The sequence below is a fragment of the Clarias gariepinus genome, chromosome 17 (genome assembly GCF_024256425.1).
Source record: "Clarias gariepinus isolate MV-2021 ecotype Netherlands chromosome 17, CGAR_prim_01v2, whole genome shotgun sequence".
Classification (NCBI taxonomy): domain Eukaryota; kingdom Metazoa; phylum Chordata; class Actinopteri; order Siluriformes; family Clariidae; genus Clarias; species Clarias gariepinus.
The window spans coordinates 12,132,725-12,149,668 of record NC_071116.1 but is presented as its reverse complement, the minus strand read 5'-3'; the positions used below and the strand labels follow the sequence as shown (position 1 = coordinate 12,149,668).

The following is a 16,944-nucleotide window of genomic DNA, read 5'->3' as shown; positions in this document are numbered from 1 at the left end:
TTTATTATTATTGTTTGGTGGTGGTGGTGGTGGTGGCGTCTTCAGTCTTTGTTTATAGATTGCCAAAGACTCAGCTGTACGGACATCTAGAGGATGTCCATTCCACTACCTAGGCTCATATGTTCACCAGTCAAATAAAAATTAGGAAAAAAAAAACTTGTATGACTGGGTGTGTGACCTCAGGTATGTGTGCGTGGCGTTTGCATTTTCTCCGTGTTCTTGGTGGGTTTTCTTCAGGTACTGCGGTGTCCTCCCATAGTCCAAAGACATTCAGATTAGACTAATTGGTTCCCAGGTTGCCAGTAGTCTGTGAATACGAGTATGTGTCCTGCAATGGATTGGCACCCTGTCCAGGCTGTACCGTGCCTCGTGCAGGGCCTCCTGAGATATAAATGACATTATGAAAAAGGCGGATTATTAACAAACACTGAGACAAGACCGCAAGATCTAGAAAGTTACAACATGTGTGTGTCACGCACCAAGAGATAGCCTGAAAGGTTTACCCTAATACTGACCTCAAAAATTATCATGAGCAAGGAAACGATCATAATTTATCCCGGAAAAAGAGTGGGAGGTAGTATGCAGGTGAGGAAATAAATTAGATGGATAGATGCTATTCTAATGCATATACTGTTTGTGGTTAACTATTATCCAAATTCTCCATAGTGTAGTGGGAGGTTGAAATGCTGGACTAACAGACCCAGTCCAGAGCTGAGTTAGTGAGACTTTCGCCAGCAGTTTCCCCAGCATTGAGGCTGTGTGTGCTTTTTAGTTTTAATGTGGTACAGCATTGATAAGAATGCCATGCAAGAGAAAAAAGTGTGGCTAAATACGGCACAATTATTTCACATTTATGAACAAGCAGAAGGAAATGAGGTTCCTCAACAGTGGTGTGGGCTTGTTCTCCATAATAGTTGCTTTATAATCCACAAGAGCTATGGAGGTCCTTCAGATTTAGAGCAGCAAATGTACACCTTACAAGGCAACACCCCATTTTATTTACACACACACATCAGTCTTATGAACCCTCAGATGAAATGGGATCTGTGTGTGAAAATTTATGGACCAGGTTGTTGCCACTATGACCTCCACAGGCAGAAAGATAATATTGGTAATGAGATATAGGAATATATAGAATACACTGTATATATGATGTTTATGGTCGATTCACTTCTAGTTAAGTAGGTTACTGAAATTATGTAAATAGAGACTGACACAGAAATCCAACTAATGTTTAATGTAAGGCTGGTTAGCTGATCAGATAACTATCTTAGATGTAGAACAGATGATTTCACATTGTTTATCAAGTCTATTCTACAATTTTATTGAGTACAGTATAAAATAAATGATGTTCTTAGGCATACATTTTTTACCTTCAGCTTAAGTACACTACCTAAATTAGTTTATGTTTCCACCATAAACCTGACGACAATAAAACAATTACTGAAGACGGTTTGTTTAAAAAGTTGCATGTTCAGGGAGAAAAAAGTGAGTGTGTGCTGCCACCTGGTTGACTGGTAATGAATCTTATATCCAAAAACCTAAAAAGTATTTTTCCACTTTTTTTTTTCACCTGAAGATAACATTTGAGCCATAAAGATATAAAGGCATATAAAGTGCACAGAGATGAGATGATGTTTTTTACAACCTAACCAATATTAATTGTATTAACATTCTCTGAAACTAAACAACAGGACAAAATGGGTGATAAATAGCCGTTGTGATAACCAAGTCCAGTTCTGTTAACCTTATCTTAAATTTTTTGTGGTTTCTCTAATCCAAACAAACAGCCCACTCAAACCTTCAATCACATATGTGATCAACACAAGACACTCAGAAGGTATGTATCTACATCTATAGATTTGTATTTTAAAAACAGAACAATTCTAGGGTCACGGACATATGGCAATGCAGTGCAAGGTAATAATTCATCCACATACATATCCAGTAAATGTGTAAAGCAACAAATGTAAAACAAAAACTAAGTGCATCCAGTAAATTGTTAAGCCTGTTTCTAAATTTCACTGGAAAATAATATGTTAATGCTTCTCCATTAACAGCTTTCCATTTGCCACTAATTTGTTCATGATGTATGTGTCTTTGATAATGATCATACATAGGATGTTATCAGTTTTAAAAATAGGTCAGATAAATGAAAAACAAGACAATTGAAATCCTATAGCTTTGTTTTTTTAGTTCTCAGTTTGGGGTTTAATTCCTGCCTCATGTCTGTGTGCAGGGAGTTTGCAAGTTCTCCCAAAGACCTACTGTATAGAAAATAATTGAATGAAAACATAATTTATTGTAAATTATATTTTATGGCCCAAACTGTTAAAGGGAGGTTTGAATTCTGTTAACTGGATTCTTTACATTGAAGGGGAAAACACAACACATGTGCAGAACATTGTCTAGGCATGGTAATCACTGTGTCATCTATTGTTTTATTGTATAACAGTTCACAATCAAACCATTCATACATTCATCCATCCATTCATGCATTATTTCTGATGGGTTATTCTGTTTAAAATGTTAGATATTGTTTGATAAACATGAGATGACAGTACAGGGTATATTGCAATAACGTTATACTACAGTACAACACTTACAGAAACACAAGATCTCTCCTAACAAGGCATTTCAACCACCGTCCTCAGGATGGCGCCAAGGAAGGGTCTAAACATAACTGAGTTATTTGTTAAGATGGAAAGAATGCACTTCAAGTTCAGTCATGCAGGCAGCATCAGATGACACATTAGCTTCAAGAAAACATCTGCAATTTGTTTAGTACTGTTAATCACACCTGTGCTGTTTATTCAAAAGAAATGTTGGCCGTATCAAATGTTTACTGTCAGTAACTCTCATGACAGTAATATCAGCCGTTTACTGTGAAGGGGGTCGATACAGACACCTGATGCGAATGTTAAGAATTAAAGCGGAGCTATTGAGAGCTATTTGTGAGAATCTAAATTGTGACTCACTAATTCGACAAATCCTAATGTATTGTTCTAGGCCTAGACTAAAAGTGAGTCATCATAGACAGTATAGTTTAATCTATACCAGTACGAATTTATTGCCATCTGGGATTATGTTTAGGGTGGATGAGTGTTTTATGGCAATGAAGCCTGATGATGAATGTCTTAAAAGAAAAGGAAGTTGGCAGCATGAAACATTAAATTGTTTGTTAAGTCTGTCAATGAATAACTTTCAATGAGCTCAGTAGCACACATTTGTAAGCTTGTGTGTATAAGCTTGCTTGTACTCTGTGTAAAAGTAGCAGTAAAATCACTGAGATTTATCAACTCCAGAAATGCCCACTGAACCATTGTTAAACATTGCGTGTGTATGTGTTTGTGTGCACACACATGTCTTGGCTTGTTCCTGTGCACCATCTCAGAGGTTGTGAGACGAGTTTGGCCAGTTTTAAAGAAAAGACAAAGAGGCTCTAAGATCTTCACCTTGACGTTGTCTAAGAAAAGCTATGCAGATAGCCATGGCGAAATATATATATAGGCCAGATGCTGCTTTGTGTTTTCCTATTTAAAAAAGACATACTAGCAAAAATTCTCTGAAGTGTTTTTTGTTTAAAGGAAACTGGTTAAATCATGTGCTTGGACATAATTTATCATTTTTGGATACAGTACGTGGACCTCACATCAATGTAAAAATATTGCATTTACTTTAAGCACCTTAAAGACAATAATGCAAATAACATTTACAGAATGCAGTTGAGTAATATTGCGCACATACACACACACACACACACACATTTCAATTCAAGGTGGGCTATGAAGTGATTCCAATCAATACTTCAGAAAAGATAACGTCACAAGTCTAGAAGTACTGTCATTTAGTGTTTGAGTCACTTATAAGGCGTAGATGCAGGGTGTGTGAGCGGTGTGTATCAGGAAGTCATAACGACTGGATCCAGGCTGGAGTGTAAAAGCATAATGTAAACATTCAGCAAGCTTGAATTAGTTGAAATGTTCCTTCCTTATGTCCTTTTTTTTTACTTTATAGTTCGTCTATACAATTAACTTTTATTATTACATGTTTCATGCTAACACTGATCAGCAAATTCCACTAATTCTGTGCTTAATTCGCCATGTTTTTCCGTGGAATTTTGAAACATTTTTAACATTTAAGATTCTTTAGAATCAATCAATCATGGTATGATTTATGAACATACATGCTTTAATGACCAAAGTGCTATTGCTAGGGAAAAATATCACTGCTATATACTGTAACTTTAAACCTCTAAAATGTTATTCAGTGGATTTCTGTGGAGTATTTTGTCAGCTGAAAATGTAACTTTGTAGAATACACATTTATTTTATATATCAGACCTCTGAAAGGGATTACTATTTGGCTTGTACAATTTGTATTAGAGTATAATGAAATAAGGACTGAAATAATCTGACTTTAATAAATAAATAAAAAGACCACACTAGAATTCATTCCTGTCTGCCAGGACTATAAGTCTATCAAGTGCACAGCTTCATTAAAACTGGTTAAATGAACTTTAAAAAAGTCATCTGGCAGTTTTTCCAGTCTACAGCTGTCCAGTTGTGCTGTCAGTCTGTGATTCAGAACCCTTGATAGTCTACGATTCTTGCTCTTGGCTGACAGGACAGGACCTTAATTTAACTTTCTGCTCTTAAAGCTCATCCACCTAAACGCCTTGATGTGTTGTGCATCCTGAAATTTTGCTTTTGTGTTCTCCGCGCTTGTAAACAGTGGTTATTAGAAAAACTATAGACATCCTGTCAGCTCAAACCAGTTTGATCATTCTTCTCTGATCCCTCCCAGCAACAAAAGGTGTTTCCTGAAGACCTTTTTACATTTATTTTGTTGTTCACACCATTCTGTGCAAACTGCAAAAAAATGCAGTGTGTGTGAAAGATCAGCAGTTTCTAAAAATGCTCAAACCATCCTGTCTATACCATGATTAGTCAGAAAGATTTGATAGGAATATTAGCTAAAGCTCTTGACCTCGATCTGAATGGTTTTATAGCATTGAAATGCTATCACATGATTGGCTGATTAAACAATTGCATGAATGTGCATGTGGACAGGTGTTCCTAATGAAATGGACAGTAAGTGTCTATGTTCTGTGTTTTTCCCCATAACATATGAAAAAAAAAACACATACAGTTAACCTTTTATTTTATACATATAATGTACTTTAATTGTCCATCAAAATACAAAAACAAGAAACTGTTTAAACACTATAGGTATTTAATTCTGTATACAAAAATATGAATTTAAATGTTTTAATATCTAAATACAAATGAATGAAGGTGAAATACAAATGAAGGAGTTCACTATACAAATACAAATACTAATATATGTATAAATTGTGCACACAAGCTTAAAAGCATAATAAGCATGAACATTTAGACACACACACACACAAAGCCTCTTGTCATGTAGAGTTCACCAGTAAGTAAATTCAGTGGCTCTCCACAAAAAAGGAGGTCATGAATACCAAGTAACATGCTGCAGTTCTTTTTTTGAGTGATTGTGGGTTGTGAAAGCTCTGCTCCTCTTGGCGTCAGTAAGGCTCGGTGCTCTTCGTTTACACAACGATGAAAAGATAAGGTGGTCTCAGGAATTGGCCAACAGCCTTGACATGGTGGTATTCACAATGTACAGTTACCGCCCCCACTTACACTCCCCACCCACACATCACCTGTGATCCCCCTCAGGCCCTGTTCCCATGGTGGGAGCCAAGTGGTTCTAAATACTCTTCTGACTGTCATACGGCCAGAGGTATTAAATGGTATAATTAGCCTTGTGAATTTGAAATAGCCTTAAAGCACTCCCAGGATGAAGGCACCGGGGTAACAGAGTACAGGTGCTCACTATCTGACCCCAGCATCAAGCAATGGCCCGCCATTCATCTTAACACAATAGATTTTTATATGTATAAATTTACATTTTATTTGCCTGGGGATACAGGAATGAAAAACAAATACATTACATGGTCAAAAATACTTAAACAATGAACATATAAGTGTAAAAAAAAAGAGCAATGACTTGACAGTAGGTTCACGCTAAAGCAATAGTCCAGTTTCTATGTACAATGCTTGTGTATATACACACACAAACCATCCTTTTCGTAATTGCCAATATGCTTGTTTTTTTACTGCTGGAAAAGTCGAGACCCCATATAGTCCATAGAAGTAAAAATATATCCAATAGGTAATTACATTATATACACAAACCAGAAAGATGCAGTAGTTAACCGTCTTTTTTTCCAGAAGAAGTAACAGTCCAAATTTTGTGGATTTTTTTTAAATCAAGGTACTCAGAGACACTTTGAAATCTCTCAGGTCTCTGTGCTAACTTTTCTAATGTGCAACTGTGTGTCTGCTAAGTCCTGTGTTGAGCTGCTGCCCCTTGGCTCGGTGAGTTTCAGGATTAGTACTTTCCTGTGGAGCCCCTCAACCGTTTTACTGTTCTCATTCTTGGGTTGAGGTTGCAAAATATCCGCGTCCGAGTTTCCGTGGCTCAGCAGGAGACGTGTGATGTCCATGTGTCCACTCCGTAAGGCTAGATGCAACGGCGCTAACCCATCCTCGTCCTGCACCGCGACTACTTCAGGCCACCTCTCCAGTAGCTCAGTGACCACCTGTGCATGACCACCTTCAGCTGCCAGATGGCAGGCAGTACGCAGGGCACGGTTGACACTCCGAACATCAGCACCCTCCTCCAGGAGCATTTTCACTGTGGCCAAGTGACCACGCTGAGCTGCTAGGTGCAACGCAGTGCAGCCCTGAGCTGTGCGTCCCTGGATATCAGCACCATGCTTCAGCAGCAGGCGCGCAGTGCTTGTGTGGCCTGTCTCAGCTGCAACATGCAGCGGCGAGCGTAGGTCTGGGCTGGATGTCTGTTTCACATTGGCACCGAGCTCTACCAACACACGTGCTACCCTGTATCGGCCTGTTTGGGCCGCCAGATGGAGCGGTGTGCGTCCATCTGCGGTCGCCGCATCAACATCAGCACCTGCCTGTTTAGCCAGCAGCTTGGAGATGGTGGAGTGGCCACGCCAGGCTGCTAGATGCAGTGGTGTCCACCCATCCTTGGCAGCGGCATGGGCATCAACAGCACCTCGACTCAAGAGCACACGCAAAACTCCTTCACACCCATGCTGACACGCCACGTGAGCCGGTGTACGTCCCTGTGTGTCTGCCTCACCAGCTGATGCCCGTCGTTCAAGAAGCAGGCGTGCTAGAGCCTCGTCGCCGTTCTGAGCAGCAAAATGCAGGGCTGTGTACTGGTCCTCATCCTTAGCATTGACATCAGTTCCTTTGCGGCTTAGCAAGATTTCAGCGACTCCTCTGAGATGCTTTTCCACAGCCACATGCAGAGGTGTGGCACCACGCCAGTCAGCCAGGTTTGCACTGCAGTTGTTAAGAAGTAGAAATTTCACAGCTTCCTCATTGCCCAGTGTTGCAGCATAGTGAAGTAGGCCACCGCCACCTTCTAGTCGGAGCTCAACATCCTGTGGCTGCAGGAGCTTCATTAGTTTTGCTGTGTCCTCAGTGCGAATGGCTTCACACAGCTTCTTTTTCTGTAACTCGCTTGACTCTAAGGAAGTAAAACAACAACACAGATTTCAGGGAATATGAAACTGCTGAACAAGCAAATGAGCATAAAAATGAACAGAACGAGTGTTTTTTGGACATGAGTGTTTGGACATGAAATGTTCCATATTTATTTTTAAATAAGCTTTGGGCCTGGTATTTTTCAGACTGCTAAACAGGATAAAAGATTGATTTCTGCAGTCACTAAAGTGGGCCAAGCATGTTGAATAATGGCCCGTTTGTAGGAACTGATATTACCATAATTTCTAAAACTGTTATTATTTTTTATGTATTGCATGAGAGCAGGCCAACATCTCCGAAAACAAATTCAAAAATAATTGCGAGTTATAGCTTATACACATTATTCAGAGCTGGAAGAAGTAAACAACAAAAATTCTACAGAAGTACAAATCAGATACTAAAAATCAATTGTAAAGACGATAACTAATGATGTATATCTAAAGTATTGCTTTTATCTCAACTGCATTGCCTATTGATGAATGAATGAATCCTCGTACCATTGACTGAATTCTCCCTCTCAAAGGAGAGTGTGATGGAGCCTTGGGATGAGAAAGCCGAGTCCACAGACGAGATTCCTGACAGTCTCTTGCTGGTGTTGTCCTTGCTCTCCAGGCAGTCCTCCTTAACATGGTCAAAGCTGCGAGAAATCCCAGAATCGATCTGACTCAGCAGCTCAGAAAGGCTGCAGTCCTTCTCTGGCAACATGGCGGACTTCGGCCTCACCGGCTTCTGCTCCTTAATCTAAGTAGACAAGAGCGAGTTAATAAATATACTGCACAGATTTACTATCAAAAACTTAAATTAAAGGAATAATACTGCTGTCAATTAACTAGATTTGTAAATTCATTTTGGTATTTTATTGTCAAATATAACATTATACATGATTTGCCGTATGGGTCAGTAAGCTCTTGTTGATAATAGATAACAAATCAAGACAAATTAAGACTCGATAATCATTTGTCTTGTGACTCAGGGGAGGTTATTCAGTATCATATAGTGCAAAAAAAAAAAAGAGAGTGTCAGATATTCACACTAATGTTCTTGTGCATTCTGATCTTTCAGGAAATGACTTGTACCAATGCTGCACAGTCGCATTCCCATGCCCTGCTGTAATGTCACTAGATGCATGAAACATTCATGGTACGTGCTCTAAGGACACAACAGCACATGCTTTACAATTTCCCAATAACTGAGTTGGTATTGTGACACTTAAATGCTCCTAAATGCTTGGGAAGCTCGTTTTAATGTTGCCGTGTTGCACTATTTAGGAAGATTTTGATAAAAAGGGAACATTAAAAGGCAGAATTACAAGATAAATGCAATAAATAGAGCAGCTAGTTTGGAAAAAGGTGAACTCTTTTAGTGTCCTGTGAATCTGGTGTTACCTGTTCAGAGCTGGTTGGAGCAGTACAGGGTGAGGAGTCTGGCTCGGACACTGATCCCCTGGACTCATCATGAGGTTTGGAACACAGCTCCTCTGCTTCAGATGTAATCTCTGTATACAAAAACAATAAATCGTCTTACTTGTAAAATGTTATTACTGAGCTACTGACAATATACTGTAACTAACTTCATGTAATTACAGCATTACATTTTATGACATTCAGCGGTCTAATTATCGACGTCTTTTTTCTGCTCTGTTACGTTAACATTATCTCTGATGGAACAGTATCATGATTTATGTGCAGTGTGGGATATTCACCCTGAAAGCTGGGCCTGGCGTCAGGAGATGCACTCCAGCACTTCTGCATGAGTGCTATGAAGCCTGAGCATGCCTGGGGTCGACTGCGGGGCACAGCACTCAGGTCTGGGCGAACCCCTTTCACCACCTTCACCATGATATGCAGAATGTTGTTCTCCCCTATGGGACACAGCAAAATAAACATGAAAATCACTGCTCTGGCTTGTTCGGGAAAGTGGCACTAGCTTTACTTTAAAATGGGGGCAATCTTGGTTTCAGCTTACAGGACAGATATGTGTATACACACAAGCATGTTAGAGGAGAATGCATACCATGTGACCAAAAAAAAAAAAAAAACAACCAAGAAAGATTAAAGTTTCTGAATTGAGGCGCAGACGCCTGGAAAATAGACTGTGCAAGGGTTAAAGATGTTCTTTATATTCTTAAGTCCCTGTAACTACACTGAAAAAAAGTTACTGCTTTTTTTTTCCGGAAGACTTTTGTCTGCACACAGTCTCCTGTGCTAAACAGTGACAGAAAACAAACACAGGCAGCTATTTAAGCTCAAGTTATTTCAACAGTCATTATTACCAAATGACAGTTACTTAAACCACAGTTAATTCCCTTCAAGACGCGATTGTTTTTTTCTTGTGTTGCAAAATATGTCATTGTATATGGATTGTACATGACAGTCGTGAGTGGAAAAAAAAACACAACCAAAGGATCACCCTGGACCAAGAAACAAAATAATAGAACTCTGCAATACTATTAGAATAGTGCAGAAGAACTCTTGAAAATTTAAAATTAACTGAATATTGTGAGATTTCATAAAACACACAGAACATGTAGACCAGACCGATCTCTAAATTCTACTGCAAGATTTTTTTGTTTGTATATCAACATTAACAGGCTAATGAGGGCCACTCACTACCAGCTGTATGTTTTCTCTATCGCTTCTCCTGGGAGTTTTGTGAGGCCTGGAGCTCAGTGCACAAAGCAAGGGGCTACTCTGCCAACCCATTGCAGGGTGCAAATGCATATGCATTCACACATCCAATCATACACTTGTCTCAAACTACAGGCATTTTGGAAAAATAAATAAATAAATCAAGCAGGCGTCAACGTATTTCTTTGGACCTTCAGAGGAAACCCACCGTCCTTGCACACACACACCAGAGGAATTAGGAACAGGCCATGTGTGAAAACTAAATCACTGATAATCACTTTTCTCTATCTTACCTTGGTATGGCTTTTTCTGTGTAAGAATTCCCCAGATGACAATCGAGAAGCTGCGTAGAGAAAGGTACAGGTAGACTGAGTGTTAAAGTGCTGCCTTATAAAAACACAAGATTAACACTAAGCCATCACAGACTATGTTACATTTTGCAATGTATGTAAAAAAAAAAAAAAAGTTGATGATATGATTCTGGGATTCTCACACACTAATTATAAATGGCTTTATAAAAAGGCTAACCTGTACACATCATGCTTGGTATCAGAGACCCTTTCCTTCTCCATGATCCTTTCAGGAGGCAGGTACGCAATAGTGCCACAGAATCCATCACGACTGATGTCATCGTTCCTGGCAAAGCCGTTCCACCTGGCCAGGCCAAAGTCCGAGATCTAAAAATAAGATCAAGCAAATGTAAGTGTGTGACATCAAATCTGACTGATACATTTTCACCATATATATTTTAAACTTTTAAGTTTGCAAAAAAAAGTTCAAATCTGGTACATGTTTAAAAATAGTAGTTCAATTAGAATTCATAGCCATCATGTGACCGCTTAATGAGTTTGCTGTAATGTCTCAGCAGAGTTGCAATGTTTTACTATACTTGCATCTCAGTCCAAAGCTTTAGGAAGAGAGAGAGAGAGAGAGAGAGAGAGAGACAGGGAGAAACAAGTGTGTGGCAGAAGTGTGAAAACTGATGGTTAATAGGACTGTCTGTGTTTCTGTGTTTATAGGGAGAGTAGGATACAGTGCACTTGGCTTGCTCCATGAGGTGGGAAAGCCAACTTGTCAGAGTTGTGTGTGGACATGTACAGGTGTGTGCCTACTGCACATTAAACCCGCTTAGCCAACTTGTTCAGGCTGGCCCGTGATGTATTTACATCCAGCCTATTCAATCCAAAGAAGTGATTTCCCACCCATCCTCCCACTACATGCTTACTCATCCATAGGGAGGACGGGCAAATATGGGATAATGGCTGGGAAAGCATTTCTGCCTTTGGGGAAATTACATGGAACTGGAAGTTTAAGGCCTTTAAGGAAAACGCCATTTCATTCTGTTGCACCTAACAAACTCCTTTAAATGTCCAACAAATCACTGTACATATACAGAATTTTGGAAATGTTACATCTAAGTTTCATAGTGCTTAATTAATAGAAGTTAAACAGTTTAAATGATTAGTGCTACTTAGGTTAGGTTATTACACCTACAGACAGTACAACACTATCACTCTTACTTTGACGTGGTGGTGGGCATCCAGCAATATGTTTGCAGGCTTCAGGTCCAGATGAAGCAGCGGTGGGTTCATGCAATGTAGGAAGTTCATGCCAACTGCGGTCTCGTGAATAATCCGAAAACGCAGCACCCACGGCAGTGGCTCAGCGGCCAGCAGTGCCTCCAGAGAGCCCGTCTCCATGTACTCCATCACCAGGCCCTGCGGGTCACTGCAGATGCCGTATACTGGCAGAATGTAGCGGAACTTTGCAGCCTCCATCTTATTGGCCTCTTCAAGGAGCTCGGCACGCTCTCTTTAAACAGGGAAAAAACGTCAATTAATAATGATTCTTCAATATTACTGTCTTAATTTAGCGTTTGAGCAGAAGCATCAGCCAAAGCCAAAACCATTCAAAGTGAAAATGATTTGCTTAAATAGGTGACAACCATGGTAAACATCAGACTTGTCTCAAATGATGGTCTACACTTTTACTAAACTTGAGTACATTTTTGCATGACTAGTAATTGCACTGGTAATGTGATCTCAGCAGAGTGAAGACTCAGGAAAAAAAAGAGCCTAATGTGTAGAAATCTGTAAATCGTATACTTGGGCACAGGACTGCCTGCTTGTCAAGCATCACCTTGTAATCCTGGGTTTAATGTCATAATGTATAAGGAATGCATAATATCTAACTCTAAATTACATAGTGTGAGCAGGTAATATATTCCTAAAAGGCCTACATTAAATTTAAATGTTTTTATTTAGCTAAAACTGATAAGGATTTTTTTAAATCAGGTTTCCTATATGGAACTCATATGAAAGCTATAAGAATATGTAAAGAAGTGAAGAAGTGCAAAGGAATTATATTCCCTTGTAGCATTTCCAGAAAATGATCTCATACTGACACAGCATCTGATTCAGATATTAGATACATGACAAAGAAGGTACAAAGAAAAAATAAATACATTTAAAACTCTCTCGTTATTAAGGGCTAATTCTAAATGTATACATTTTTGATCAGTTTTTTTGGTTGTGATTTAAACAGAACCCTGGGAAAATGAAGTTTAAATTAAGTAGCAAGCACAGGGGTTTAATCTGCTCACACACTACACATTCGTGCATCTAAGGAAATCTTATGCCAACGCTTAAGACACCATCCTGTATTATGTCCTTGAACCAAAAAGAAAGCTCTTTGTAGATGACAAAAAAGGAGATGGTTAAGAGAAAAGGGGAGACAGGGTGAATAGGAAAGAGAGGAAAAGAGAGAGGTGTACTCTGCTTCTCTAATCTCTGGTTTCAATCACTTACAATCGGACAAAGCTCTTCTTAAAAGAAGGCCCAGTGCAACCGGTTTTTCAGCAGCACACATTATTAGTATACATGGAGACCAGGCTGAGCTAATGGAGGACAAAGCTCGCTTTTGGATTTATGGTTTGGTCAAGATAGAGGGACAACTGGAGTAAAGTGCAGATGTTATGCGCTGATAGAATGTTTGGTCTGTGCTAAACAAATGCAGGACTAACATTCTTCTATCAACAACTGATCTTTAAATTTTACTCACACAGATTCATAGACGGGTTTAAACATCTCACAGAGTGCTCACAACACTAACATTGAGCTATCAAGTGACACATTATGCTTAGTCACACAGTGAAATATTTTAACTATGCTCTTAAGGACATCAGTACGATGTTTAACTTTAATCTGATTGTGTGGGCAAAGGTAAATACTGTAACTCCGTCTAGGTATTACTCGAGTAAATAAAGCGTGTACATGTGATGACCAATCAGCCATAACATTAACACCCCAAACCATTAACATCGATTATCAATTCTATACCAGTAAACTGTGGAAACAGGATCATGGGCATCCAAGGCTCACCCATGCCCGCAGGGACCAAAAGCCAGCCCATCCGGTCTGATCACACAGAAAAACCAATGCTGCATGGATTGCCGAAGAAGTCAATGCTGGCCACTATATAAAGGCGCCAGAACACCCAGTGCACCACAGCCACATGTGAAGCCCAGCAGCCAAAGAGACCAGGGTATCTGACCCAGCCCTGAATTGCCCCAAGATCCCAACATTGAGCACCCATGGGATGCACCGGACAAACAAGGCTGATCCATGAACAAGTCCAATCCATGATCCGAATCCACTTTGCAAATCACAGCACCTAAAGGACACCACGGCACACCCCCCAGACATATTGTGGAGTCATCCCCCGAGGGACCAGAGCTGATGACTATGCCTGCTTGATATACACACGCGCACACACACGCACATACACACACATACAGTACACACACACTTTATATTTTAACATATGCTAGTACAGGCTTGAGGAACTGTTAAACAATTTTACTTCCTGATAACAGTCAAAACAGAACCAGCTGTTCAATAATGAACTACTTTAACTCGCATAACTTGTGTTGTAGCAGTTCATATATAAGTCATCACAGACCGTAACAGTATAGTCATTGGCACAATACTAAAAAAAAAAAAAAAAAAATCTGTGAAATAATTAGTGATGATCTTTTGTAACCTGTTCTAATGGTATGGAACGGTTTTTAAGTTTGAGTGCGTATATTGTGTATGGAGGCAGGTGGGTGCAGAATCATGCCCCAAGGCAGTATAATGTGTAATCGAATCTCGACCCAAAAAATGAGGATGAGAAGTTACTAACACCCAAGTGTCTCAAATATGTATTTCAAATGATAAATAACCGGACAGTGTTGTATAGATTTTTTTTTTAATATACATCGGAAAATATCTAATCCAGGTGTACTTTTGAGGTTAATGATATAACTTCACCAACTGTATAAAATAGTTCAATAACAAATTTTATATATTATATATAATAATAAATACATATACATATATATATATATATATTTTTTAAGTTTGAGATGCAGTCGATTCACCTCCATAATCCTCTAACCCAGAAGACTGGCTCGTCTAGTCATGAACTACATGTCACAAAAACAAACTCAGCTCTTTCTTTAGGTTTATTAAGCAGTTACTGAGCCACCTTAATCTCTTTCCCCTACAAACACATACATAGACACCCAAACACACACAGACACACACACACACACTTCCAGAGGAGATAAGATAAAATAATAAAAATGGGAAAGAATTTCACTCACTTTTCATCCACATGAAGACTGGGCGGGCACTTTATAGCCAGCCATGTTTTCCACTGTACGTGCCGAACTTTATACACTTGCCCAAATCCACCAGATCCTATCTTTTCCCAACTCTCAAATTCGGACGAGTCAAAAGTTTTCAGTAGCCCCATAACTCCTGGGGAGTTCTCTTGGACATCCATCTTGAAAACCACAAAATCAATGTTAATGTTCCTTCTTCTTTCCTCTTTACATAAAGACTGTAACTGACTCACACACCTGAGTGCTTCCTTGTTTTTTTTCCTCTTTCTGTTCAGACAACTTCTGTCTGGCCCTTCCCTCTGTTCAGGTGAAGGGTGGGTGGAGCTTCAACTGGTGACATCACTTCCTGTGCAAAGCAGCATGAAGCAACACCAGTTCAAGGAATTCTACCCTCTTCTTATCCAGTGTTCATAATACATATCAAGAAAAATGAAACAAAAATACAATTAAAAACAATAAGCAAAGTCACATGGAAATTATAAGTCAACACCTTATAAAACTAGTGATCCTGGCATGAATGTCTGTCCTTCCCCGAGGGGAAGCTCTAGGATGTTTGCTAACATTACCCAACAAGTTGTGTTACATGATCTTTCCCAAATGACCCCAGTTTGGAATCTGCGAAGTCATCTCTAAAACACAGTACCCTATTCATTACAGCAGTATGTAACCTCCTGACCTTGTTCAACCATTTTTTTTAGCATGAGGTAATACCCTTCGGCTATATGTCAAAGACTGTAGCTGACTTTTGATGACCGATCTGGACATCAGGAAATTTTAGATATGGTCCGGGAAAACGTCTTACAATTGTCAGCACGGACAACACCAGGACACACTACACTGTGTTTGTTTAATTGGTGTATGATCTTATACACCATATACTAAAGGGAATGGATATAAATTAGAAGAAATGTATGATATTACATTGTGTGATATTATATTATGGAATATTTATTTTCTGTTTCTATACTTGTTCAAAAACTACATCTGCACCAAACGGTTCACTAACCAGATCACTCCTTTCGCCCCTCCAGTCCCAAATAGTGACTTTATTAAATTCTATTAAATGTAATGAAGCAGTTACAGCAGAATTATTGGTATAAAAATAAAAACAGCAGCTATAGTGGATATAATTTATTTACAAATCAGATTACAACACTAATCAATATATCAACTTATTGTCTTACAAAGGTGACCAATTATCTTAACAAACTAATAATTTCAACTCATGTTTGTTTTTCTCATTAATAGCATTCTGATTCTCATTAAAAGCATAAAAAGGTAAGAGTCCATGAAATCAAAAGACCTAAAGTAGATCATTCTGGCCCTTTACAGATCTGAGGAAGGAGTAAAAAGATTGTAAAGTTGTTTAGAGGCACCTGTAGAAAAAAAGGAAACAAAACAATTATAAGATCCCACCTGTGTGTGTTTCAGGTTTGGGACGTGGTGTGAGGGTGTGGCTTTTATTTGCAATGGTTTCTGATGTGATAGCCCACTCCTCTCCTTAGGCAAGGTGTGAATATTCACTTTTTATCAGTTTCAAGGATTCAGTGTAAAAGACAAGCCTAAATCAGTAACTGCCAGAACAAACAAGTATTTCAAAAGTAAATAATAATAATAATAATAATAATAATAATAATAATAATAAAACTCTTTTTGTGTGTCCTCAAGTCTTGTAGGTGGGTCATTCTACAAAACAGGTGGAATTAGTGTCATAAAAATCTCCTGAAATGTATTTCTTCTTTCACACCCAAAATTCTTTAATAGAAATAACTTACAATAATCCACAAAAATTAGAGCCTAATGCATTTTATTCTTTATATATATATATATATATATATATATATATATATATATATATATATATATATATATATATATATATATAAAATAACTGGTGTTACATCGTTTCCTGGTAACATTAATGAGGGTAACACCTGTGACAATTTAAAGAAAAATTTTAACTATTTACGAAATGACTATCATGTGTAAAATCAGATGGTTTTAAATTATGTCACAATCACCTCATTATCGGATATAATACGTT

At 38.7% G+C, this 16,944-nt stretch overlaps 1 protein-coding gene across 1 annotated transcript; it reads right to left on the bottom strand.

Annotated features, from left to right (window-relative positions):
• Positions 1-5,200: 5,200 nt before the first annotated feature.
• On the bottom strand, positions 5,201-15,153 carry ripk4 (receptor-interacting serine-threonine kinase 4). The gene is made up of 8 exons (XM_053515736.1): positions 14,880-15,153; positions 11,755-12,046; positions 10,763-10,911; positions 10,528-10,577; positions 9,310-9,468; positions 8,993-9,102; positions 8,105-8,348; positions 5,201-7,590 (listed from the first exon to the last, which is right to left on the bottom strand). Exons 1-8 carry the CDS (start codon positions 15,059-15,061, stop codon positions 6,329-6,331), a joined length of 2,448 nt encoding a protein of 815 aa, XP_053371711.1. The 5' UTR covers positions 15,062-15,153; the 3' UTR covers positions 5,201-6,328.
• Positions 15,154-16,944: the final 1,791 nt, after the last annotated feature.

Excerpts from the sequence above, each read along its gene's own strand:
- ripk4 (XM_053515736.1), bottom strand. The coding sequence starts at position 15,061 with ATGGATGTCCAAGAGAACTCCCCAGGAGTTATGGGGCTACTGAAAACT. Across the intron at positions 12,047-14,879 it reads AGTCTTCATGTGGATGAAAA|AGAGCGTGCCGAGCTCCTTG; the intron begins GTGAGTGAAATT and ends CCCTGTTTAAAG. Across the intron at positions 10,912-11,754 it reads ATGCCCACCACCACGTCAAA|ATCTCGGACTTTGGCCTGGC; the intron begins GTAAGAGTGATA and ends TCTTATTTTTAG.